The 10487-nt window shown below is 42.4% G+C and overlaps 1 protein-coding gene across 2 annotated transcripts in view; it reads right to left on the reverse strand.

The window, feature by feature from the left end:
• The window catches only part of DUS1L (dihydrouridine synthase 1-like (S. cerevisiae)), a 12152-nt gene extending 3778 nt beyond the window's left edge, over positions 1-8374 (reverse strand). Inside the window, exons 1-10 of one of the 2 annotated variants that reach the window (XM_009324555.1) lie at positions 8097-8374; positions 7115-7165; positions 5256-5368; positions 4371-4453; positions 4087-4190; positions 2452-2485; positions 2249-2345; positions 1796-1884; positions 832-998; positions 250-287 (exon numbers count right to left, since the gene is read on the reverse strand). In XM_009324555.1, the coding sequence (XP_009322830.1) occupies positions 250-287; positions 832-998; positions 1796-1884; positions 2249-2345; positions 2452-2485; positions 4087-4190; positions 4371-4453; positions 5256-5368; positions 7115-7165; positions 8097-8112 (792 nt within the window). In that variant the 5' untranslated portion in view covers positions 8113-8374. Of the gene's footprint in view, positions 1-249; positions 288-831; positions 999-1795; positions 1885-2248; positions 2346-2451; positions 2486-2968; positions 3114-4086; positions 4191-4370; positions 4454-5255; positions 5369-7114; positions 7166-8096 lie in introns of both variants that reach the window. The other variant, XM_009324554.1, reaches the window with a different exon arrangement.
• Positions 8375-10487: the final 2113 nt, after the last annotated feature.

Here is a 10487-nt window from a genome sequence, read left to right on the forward strand (position 1 = left end):
GCATCCCGTCCCTCTGGCGTGTCAACCGCACCACTCAGCTTGGTGTCATCTGCAAACTCGCTGAGGGTGCCCTTGATCCCACTGTCGGTGTCACTGATGAAGATATTAAACAGTACCGGTCCCAATACAGACCCCTGCGGGACACCACTCGTCACCAATCTCTGTCTGGACATTGAGCCGTTGACCACTACATGGTCATTTAATTTCCATTTAATGGAAATGCTTTAATGGACACTGGCACTGACTTACCTTAGGGTTTCCACATTGATCACACTTTGCATATTTGGCTGGAAAAGAGAGACACCTGATTTCAGCAATGGTATTTTTATATGGAAGAAGTAAATTTAAAAAAATCATGATCAGACAAAGCTTGGCGCATTTCTAGCCAGAGACTCTTTTTGAAATAAAAACACAGTACCTCAAAGAACAGTGCAAAGGTAAAGATACTTTGACTTTTTAAGTGCCTCTAAACTAAATCCAAACAGAAAATTTTAATCAAGTGTAAAAGAGGAGGACATCTGCTTGAAATGCATATGAAACGTCAATTTCAAATACTAGTGACAGCTACGATTTAGTTTGTAAAGCATTTTGACCTTAAAAAGGTGCTTACAGTGGATCAGTGACCTACTTCTTTGATCCTTGTTTTTTTTACTAATGAACGTAATTAGAATCACACTGCCTACTACCAAAATTTCCCGATAATCCCCCCTCTTTTTAAAGAAGTTTCCACAACTACATAAACAAGGAAAAGAAAGTAGTAAGTAGTGGCAGTTTATGTCAAATGTGGTATCAGCAACTTCCCATGCATTTATGCCAATAAATGGAACTTACGTTTTAAAGATGGATCAAAGCTTTTATTTGGATTTCTTAACTTCTTTTTTTGCTTATTCTTTGACAGAAGCTCAGAATTTCCATCTTCCTCCTCTTCCAGAGCACGTTTCCCTCGCACACCTTTTTCAGTCCCACTGGCTCCATTCTCCTTGCATCTCTCCTTTGGCCTGAAACAGTGAATATCATCGTCAGTTGGCTGAAGGGAAGAAGTAGGTGTTCCCTGGCCGCTATTCTGGTTTACAGAAATCTGGGTAAACTGTAAACCTTTCTATCATGGCTAAATGGCAAGGAAGTGTCATTGCCCTTAGAAGTGGAATAGAAAAAACTAACTTTTTTGTTAACACTGGCTGTTAATAACAGACACCCTGTCAGATATATTGGTTGGAAAGCCACTGAAAGTTGGCCAGTTAAATTAGTTAGGTACCTGTTAACCTGTTATTCCCAGGTTTTACTTAAGTAAATACTTCAGTAAATTAAATAAGTATTATTCTTGACAGGCTCGTTCTCTTCTTCAGCCCAATTTTCACAACAGAAAGGGAATAAGCTATCTGAAAAGCTCGTCCATACAACACAAGCATCCTTTATAGAACACAGTTTAGTTCCCATCTCTGCTACCCTGGCAGTTACCAGCAACATTCATGTTACTTGTAACAATAAAGTACTGTCAGGTAGCATATCTGTTGCACATGAGGTTCTCTTTCTGAGTGGCAGTGGAATTCTTGGTTTTTACTTTCCAGAGAGAGAGAAATCTGAGGAGGATCTAAAGGAGAAGATGTATACAACGAGCAACATCCCCACGAACAAAGCAATAACCAGGAAAAAAACAAACCAGAATAAAAATAATCCAAAGTCTTCACTTATTTTCAAATGAGTGTACGCTCCTCGAACAGAACTGGATGGCTCTGTACTGGTAGCACGGGTGGGAAAGGCCTATGGGTACCTGTCCGTGTTAGAATAAACTCACCCTGGCCTGATGTATGGCTGACAGATCCAGTGGAAAAAAGGCAACCCTTCTTTTGGCTTTTCTCCTCCTTTCTGATTAGCTATTTCTTCCTGCAGCATAGAGTTACAGTCAGTTTTCCTGGAGTTCTCAGGCAATACTCCAAATAATACTTCAAACTCCAGGAAGCCACAAAGTGGAATTTAAGTTAACAGTTACTGACAGTTAAATATAGGCAAAAAATGTCTACTAAGACAGATGAAATGAAGCAGATTTGTAACTTCTCAATCAACTTTATCCCATGTAAAGCTGTTCAGGCGTAAGGGGCTGCTACTGTAGTAAACTACCAATATCAAGGTTGTTGAGCCACAAAATTCCAATGAAGTGGCTAACAGACATCAACTGCATGACATACATGGTAAGATCCCACCAAGTGTGGACAGTGTTGTTCTGGGAGATTAGGGCCCATCTTGGTACCTGGCATCGTAGTTTCAGCTCCCTGTTGACATCTACAATGCCCTCTAGAGTCTTCACTTTTGCTAATTCTTCACGCAGCTGCTGGTAAACTTGAAGCCTGAGGCAAATCCCAAACATCAAGTCATATTTATTCATTATTGATAGACTGAGGAGATCAACTAAAAATGTAAAAGCTTTTTATAGATTTTTCTTGCTGCACTTGCCTTTGGTAGAAGCTTATCTTCTTTCTTGTAAGTCCTGAGAAAAGCACACATAGCTGCTCCTCTTTTCCAAAGAAATACTTGGCACGCAACCAAGGTACTTTGAGATAAGCTAACATGAACGTACAGTGCATCATCTGCTCCTCAGTAACTGCCCATGGCCATGCTCTTACTCCATGATAAATGCAAGACAGCTTGCCTCACAACGAACAAGGAGTTAGTTAACTCGTGTTAGCCATCAAGGGCATGTGTGCATATGGGCAGTTACCACACGGTAGCTGATGTGCTGCGAGCTTACGCCCTAGCTTATCTTGTGGTAACTTGTTCATTCCCCATGCCCTGTTTCCCAGATATGCAGTGAAGGGTAAAGGCCTCAGCCCACATTCTCTCCGGCCGGGTCCAGGAAAGAAAACCTTGCAGCATACTAATTCTGGCCAAACAAATCCTTGTCCAGAAAAAACAGACACTTGCTAAGCAGGATGAGCCCTGAAAACATTAAGAGTTCTCTGGAGATACTCACGTGTGATGCCAGAGCTTGAAGAGATGAGCCCTAACATAAGACAATGGACAAGGGTACTTCTGCACTATCTCCAGATACTCCTCAGCCATCTCCCACACCAATGGGTTTCGGCCCTCAAACAAAGCTGGGTTATGAAGATTACCTTCTAGGGAATGAAAAGAAATACTCAAACTTTCATTTCAGGATTGAAACAGAAAACAAAATCTAGGCTCTGGAGCTTGATCAGCAATGTTGTGATTCTACCAGCCAGTCACAGACACGTCAGCCATGTACTCACAAAGAGGAACACAGGGTCCATAAAACTCTAGCCTGACCTCAGGATACTGTATTTCACTACCCAATTCTTAACTGAGCCAAATAGCTCATATCTAATTAAAGTACGTTTTCCAGAAAGGCATCCAATCTTGACACAAAGACAGTAAAAAAAATTAATAAATAGAGAACTCGCTGCTTTTGTTGCCCAACGGTTAAATACTTGGACAATGGGTGTCTTACCTTATGTCTGTATTCACATTTGTCTGGCCTAAGTTTACAGATACTGCTTCTCACTATGCTTTTCTCTACTAGCTTCACAAGCCTTTTGTTAACCAGTATTTTCCAAAAATAAGATTCTGCAACCTCCCAGAAAATACGTTTCATTGCTTTAACTGTGCGAGTGAGGGGAAGCTTTTTCTGATGTCTATCCTAGCTTTTCCTGTAGGAAGTTATGCCAATTCTTTCTTGTCCCAACCCAGCATGAACCATCTGCAGGAGTATTAATCAGTGGATGCACTTACTGCATCAAGATCCATTCAAAAACCATTCCATTGATTAACACATGTCATGAAAATATTCCAGGACAACAGGAGTCCCATATGCCTTTGTCAAGTAATTAGATTTGAGCTGTCCACTCAACGGTACTACAAGTCCAACATAACAATTACAAATCTTAAGTGACTCCTGGTCCTGGTAAGAGATGGCCAGTATAAGAGGAGAGAGAATGGCCACGCAGCTTTCAATCAAATCTGTACACCAAGTCAGTCTGACGTAAGCTTTTAATAAATGTATACAGGGCTGCTAAGAGAGTAAGAAACAGTTTGTATTATCGTCTATTATGACTAAAAGTTCATTTTCTTTACCTGCACTCATGACACCATGCACTCCTGTCTTACGGATACATTCTTCCACATCACTGAGACACTGGATGTTTCCATTTGCAAATACAGGAATGCTTACAGCTTTTCTATACCAGTGAATAAAACACATGCATAAAATTGAGAATTAGAATGCTTAGAGTCAACCCAGAAATTCTACTCCTGTCACACAATTTTGTTTGCTCTTCAATGCCACTGCACACTCTGCTTAAAATCTACCTTCATAGCGTGTTAGCAGAAATCCACTAAGATCGGTACTGCTCACTAACCTGACAGCTTGAATGTGCTCCCAGGATGCCACGCCCGCAAGCGGTCCTTTCTGTTCTTTAGTACGGCCGTGCACAGTCAGCAGCTAGAACACAAGGTTACATTTACTTTTCATGTGTATGAACCACTGGAACAAATCCACTGACAAAAACTTCCCTTCACCCCGTACACTTCACGGATGCCACTGAAGTGCTATTTCAATAGTGCACTATTGCTATTTCAATAGTGCAGGGACTTTGGTATCACAGAAAGATATCAGCAGCTCACCTACCACGGCATGGTCTTGGGCTTCTTTCAGCTTGCTATTCCATGGCCTGACAAGATCGTATCTTGGGAGAACCTACAGATTTCCTATTGCATTGGCTCCCGTTTGTGATTCACTTTGGAATTTGTGATACAATGATCTGGCTTGCTCCTCAGCAGAAGGCCTGAATGCTGTCAGTGCTGGCTCTAACTACAGACCGTCTCTTCCAATTTAACTGGACTTAAGTCCTAGAAGGCTGCCTATTTCTTCACTAGTGGTGGCCACCACTTTGATAGGTAGAAACAAAACCTTTGATACTGTTTTTTTTCTATAGCCCTGTGGATTTCATGCATTCACACTGCCTCCTGCAGCGCTATCTTAGACTGAGATGCTCAACCACAGTGCAGGATGCCCCACGGTGCAGTGATTACAAAAGGCTCTGAAGTCACGACGTCTTCCGTATCATACTATTGACCTGCTGCCTATGACTGCAAATACATACACTCTCTCCGCATCCCGTTTTCTCTGTCTGTAAAACAATGTGGCCTTTTCATCTCCACAGTACACCACGATCTGGTCATCAGATGCTTTACATAGAGACACGTGTCCAATGCAACAGTACAGGGAGCAGCTGCCTCCTTACCTGGCAGCCAGCTTTCTCCAGCATCTGTGCATACTTCACTGTCTTGTCAATTTCTGGGAAAACGCGGATTTTGCATGTGATGGGAACAGAGAGCTTCTCGTTAGCCAGTAAAACTGGGAAAGATTGAAAAGACAGGTAAGTGGGCTGCACAATGCTATGAAAAGTGCCTGCTCTCCTCAAGATCTGATACTGGGCGTGGTACGGAAAAAGCCTGAAAAGTTAATGCTGTGCAGTTCTCACGGCTTAAACAATCAGCAATGTCCTCTGCAATCCTTATTGCATAGGTTAATCAAGTAATAGTAAAACATGAAGCACAAAATCTGCATTCTAACAAGAAGACATAAAATAGTCAGCATTTAATAGCCCTAACATTTCCACTGCATCAAACCTTCGCTTCCAAGGACCACCCCCCTCAAATCTTAATCATTCATACAGGTTTACTGTCGTCACAGGCTATCGTACTCGTCCTACTCTGCCAACAACGTTCACACTCGCTTGTCTACCTTTCCTACAAGAGATCCTTTGCTTCTTTCCAAATTATCACGCAAATAATCATGACAAGTAGAGTCTTGTCCATGGCAAGCAGAGGCTTATCAACTGAGGTAGGCTGTGGACCCAGTTAAGCAGTAAACATAGGTTACAGTCAGGGTGAAACCCAGAACAACATGTTAAACTCCCATAGTCTTTACACAGTGCACGGAACTGGAAAACTACTAAAAAGGGAGCTAACGAAGACAGCCAACAGAAAAACACTGAGCAATGGCATGCCTGAAATGCTCTTCTCTTCCAGAGCTTGGATGTATAATGTAGGAAGTCACCTGCTTTCATCTAATCCAAATCCTAGAAGCTCTAATGATAGGTACTTCCTATTGCCCTTTCAAAGGAGCAAGCAGGGTGTATACAGGTGCAAGCAGAAAACAGTACTCCATCATTTAAAGAAGGCTGGCAGAGAAGGAGGAAGAGGAAGCTTTGCCCACCTTTTATACAATAGCCTAATAAGACAACTCTCTTACTAGACAGCCTGGGTTCTCACCCAACTAGATGACCTGGGTTGTCTTCTCACCTTGAGGCTGTTCTGATTTGCATCTTTCACTCCTAAGAAAGGTGCCTTAACAACCACCTTACGTGGTGGGCAGGGAAGCACTGTCTATCTCTCCAGGTTCTCAGCAGTGGCTTTGTGCCAAACATCATTCAAGATTCCCTGGACCGCAGGGAATGCAAACAGAAGTAAGACTCTCTAATTTCACGGTTCAGACACTTGCTTTGAAGTGAGGTGAAGGCACAGTCTCAGCTCTACACAATGACCAAACCCTTGCTTTTTAAATCAGTTCCCAATGTCTTTCTTAAAAAAATATGATACTGTTCACAACTGCTACCCACAGTCTGAAAACATCCTACACAAATTTGGAGAAGAGAGGCATAACTTGCTATGGTGTGGACAGAAAGAGTACGCTGAGCGGATGAGAAAAGGGCAACTGTGGCTGCAGGCAGAAACACAACTCCTGGCACCCGAGAACTTCAAAGTGAAAAAGCAAGGCACTGGGAGTTCTGCTGTTTCTAGAGTTGGAGAGCCACTAAGCCATCATTAGATTGGGACTTAATTGACTCACTTTCAGCTAAAGTCTGTTTCAGGTACTGAAGTCTTTTAGCAGATCTAGCATGAGTTTGTAGTGGGATACCACCAAGTATCTTGAGGGTGCCACTGGAATACAGTAAGAGAGAAAAAAACAAAACAAAACGAAACACAACCCTCCCCAAAGAAACATGCTGCACCTCCTTTCCCCCAAATTCCCTAAAGCTCCTCTCAATGATGAGTTCATCCCATTCCCTCTCACAGTGAAGCTTCTCTAAAGACTTACTCATTCTCTGAAGAAGATCCCACTCCTCTTGCAGAAACGCTCCGTAGTGACCTGTAATAAAATAGCATATGACAGACTTGTACAGAAGAGTAAGATTCTGAAGTATGCAGCTTTCATAAACGTTCACATACAAAGATCCAGATGCTCATATGCCTCACTGGCAGAAACAGAGTTGCTCTGTCCTGCCCAAACTGGAAGAGTTGGATCATTGCATTCCCCACGGCACCCTAGATTTACAGGATAAAAAAATGAATCCCCACACCCTACTTTCACTGCTGCTCCCTAAGGCTGGTGTGTTGACACTGGCAGCTCAAAGTCCAACTTTCAGGGGTTTATACCATGTGTTTAAAAATTCCCTTCAGGATAAAACCTGATCAGATTGAAAAATCTATTTGCCCTGTACACCACTGATCACTTCCCATTAGTCTTTGAAAGACATTTTAGGGGAGGAATGGGCAGTTACTGAGCAAATCTTTCCTCAGCATCCTAGATGATGCAAAATTTTCAAACAGTGGTTCTGGCTCTCAAGCACAGCTATCTTTGCAATATCTTTAAGGGATTCAGCAGGTGTTATCCTCTTATATGCTAACGTGAATAAACCCTGTGCAAGTATCAAAGAAATAGGAGACGCTAAATGCCTGCATGATATAATTTTAAATGCAGTTTTGCAAAATTCAGCTGTTTGCGCAACTGAAATCAGAAAGAAAATCAAGCTCTTGCTAAAAGTACTTTTTCTGAAGGATATTCTAGACACAAGAGGTGTCACTCAAGAGAAGTTGGAATTAATTATTAGTATATCTAATTTTTGCTTTAGGTACTACAAAGCATTACCTGTTAAAGTGGGTGTAACTAAGTCTGACTTCAGCAGTACTGCAGTCACCCCCCCCAAGGCTTAATTTGGTCCTCTTGATGTTTCACTGCCAGTGTTGACATTTGAAACACGGCATTTCTCTGTTTATCCAGGGTTCAGATTTGCACATACCTCTCTTTGCAATCATTTGTGGGCAACCCAAATTTAGGTCTATGGCATCGCAATAATCCTGAGCCAACAGTGCTGCTTGGACAAACACTTCAGGGTCATTGGCACAGAACTGAGAAAGACAAAGAAAAGTGGAATAATCAGGCAATAGCTTTCTTCAAGTACTGACAACACTTTATGACATAGTTATGAAGCAACTACTTGCTACAGAAAACAGGCATAATACGCACAGTTAATAATAGCAAACACCATTTCTCAAAAAAACCCCAACAAACAAAAACTGTGACACTTACCAGCTAAAGATCCTCAACCTTCAAATGACAAAATGAGAAAGATGAGCATTCAAGAGGAAAAGAAATATTTGTAGAATATTTGTCATGTAGTAGTACCCAAGAATAAGAGGAAACAACTCTTGAAATCCCCTGTAGAATGAACAGCTGTAGCATTTTAATACATAAAGATGGTGCAGAAGAAGAGAGTTACCTGTGGTGTCTCTGACTCGAGACAATTCAAACTTTGTAGATACCAAAAAGCACCACTGCCTCTAAAATGAATTCACATTAGTGTGGCGTGTGAAGTACATTGGGCTGTTAGTCAAGTGCTCAGTCTTAACTATAATTAATGTTACATTTAAAGCACAGTGCAAAAATCAATTTATTAAGAAAAATTAGGTTAATTTGAAGCTGCTTTGTTGCAGAGGACAGAGCCAGACTACTCTTGTCATTTATTCCTAAAATTCATTTCTAATGATTTCTAAATCATTAGATTTCTAAAATTCATTATTAACAAAAACCAACGCCATCACATCTTTAAATAATACGGATTTAAACTCAAACACATAGCAGAAGGTGTTACTTAAACCCTATGGCACTACATAAATTATGGCTGACACCAACTAAAACCAGAAAAGGCATTTGCTTTCTCCGAGAGGACTGAAACAATAGAAAGCCTCCACCCAAGCCACACCAGTGAGGATTTTTACACAGTAAACAAAGCCCACGGAGCAGGCTGGGCTCAGATGTACCTCTGCCTAATCTATTTCCAAGAGTCTGTGACCGAAACCCAAGCCTGCCCAGAAATATTGCAGAACTCGGTAAGGATTGCCGAGTCAACCCGAAGATTCATCTAGTTAGTTCTGTGCCTTATGTCCAACAGTGGCCAGTGGGAAGAAGGATAATACGGCAAGCTCACAGGACCTGACACTCTTCAGGTAGGCTCACCCAGAACACACAGCTTACTGAGCTGAAGATCTGCGTTCAAAAGACTTGCAGCTTTCTAAGACTATTTAAATTCCTGCCACCTGTATTTTTCTGTGGCAAAAGAAACTACCTCCCACGGGAAAAGGAGACTATACAAAGCTGTACTGAGACAGACCAAAGGTCCACCTCATCCTGCTCTGATAATGGTCAACAACAGACGTCTAGGGAACAGCAGAAGCTGGAAAGCGTCTTCGAGGTCTCTGGAAGCAGAAGTGGTGTTTCCTGCACCTAATGACCCTCAATAGAGTTTTCATTTGCTTTCTCAACTCAATAATCTTCCAGCATCCAGTACACAATAGTGGATTTTGCAGTTTATAACTATCACCACCCTTTCTTAACACTCTTGTTTCTCATTCGTCATCTTCAAGCCCATCATACTTTCACAGACTTCTCTCATCTCCCCTCAGTCAGGGGAGCCGCTTCTCTTCCAGGGTGACGAGTCCTCAGCCATTTAACTTCTCCAGATGTGGAAATCATGCCGTTCCTCCGCTCATGCCGACTGTCTTTCCCTGCGTTATTCTCCAGCTCTGCAGGCCCCCCTCCCTCTTTGGGATGGAGCAGAGGGAAGTACCTGAACTGCACGCAGTACTCAAGAAGCAGAAGCAACACAAGCTTAAAAGTGTGTCCTATCTTCCTTGTATCCCTTCTCTATAGCTAAGCACTGAGCTCATGGTTTCAGAGAACTACTCGAAAAACTGTGATCCTCCCTGAGTGGTATCAGACCTGGAACAACCCTTGACTCTTAGAAGACCAGCTGCAAACCCTTGACTCTGACCAGCCCTTGACCAGCTGCAATCTGTCTCTAAAGACGAGGTGTAGAGGACTGAAGCCCTGTGAGAAGTCCAGTGCTCCAGGCCCCATGGTTAAGACACCAAATCCTCTTTGCCAGACAAGGGATAAACAGAAAAACACACTTATCTTCACGAGCTCAGGACTGTTAGCGGTATTTAGGTGAAGAAAATGAGATTTGTCATCCTGTGTAACCACTTTAAAATCTGGGCGAGACCGACTTGCTTGAACTCACGCGCGTTTGGAAGACGCCTGGATTTGTTAACGCAGGCGGGGTGGATGACGGGGGCATTTGCCAACGCTGACTTGCTTTTGCAGCGTCACCCAAGAGCGCAGCGCAAGGTGA

This window comes from Pygoscelis adeliae, unplaced genomic scaffold (genome assembly GCF_000699105.1).
Source record: "Pygoscelis adeliae isolate BGI_AS28 unplaced genomic scaffold, ASM69910v1 Scaffold445, whole genome shotgun sequence".
NCBI lineage: Eukaryota > Metazoa > Chordata > Aves > Sphenisciformes > Spheniscidae > Pygoscelis > Pygoscelis adeliae.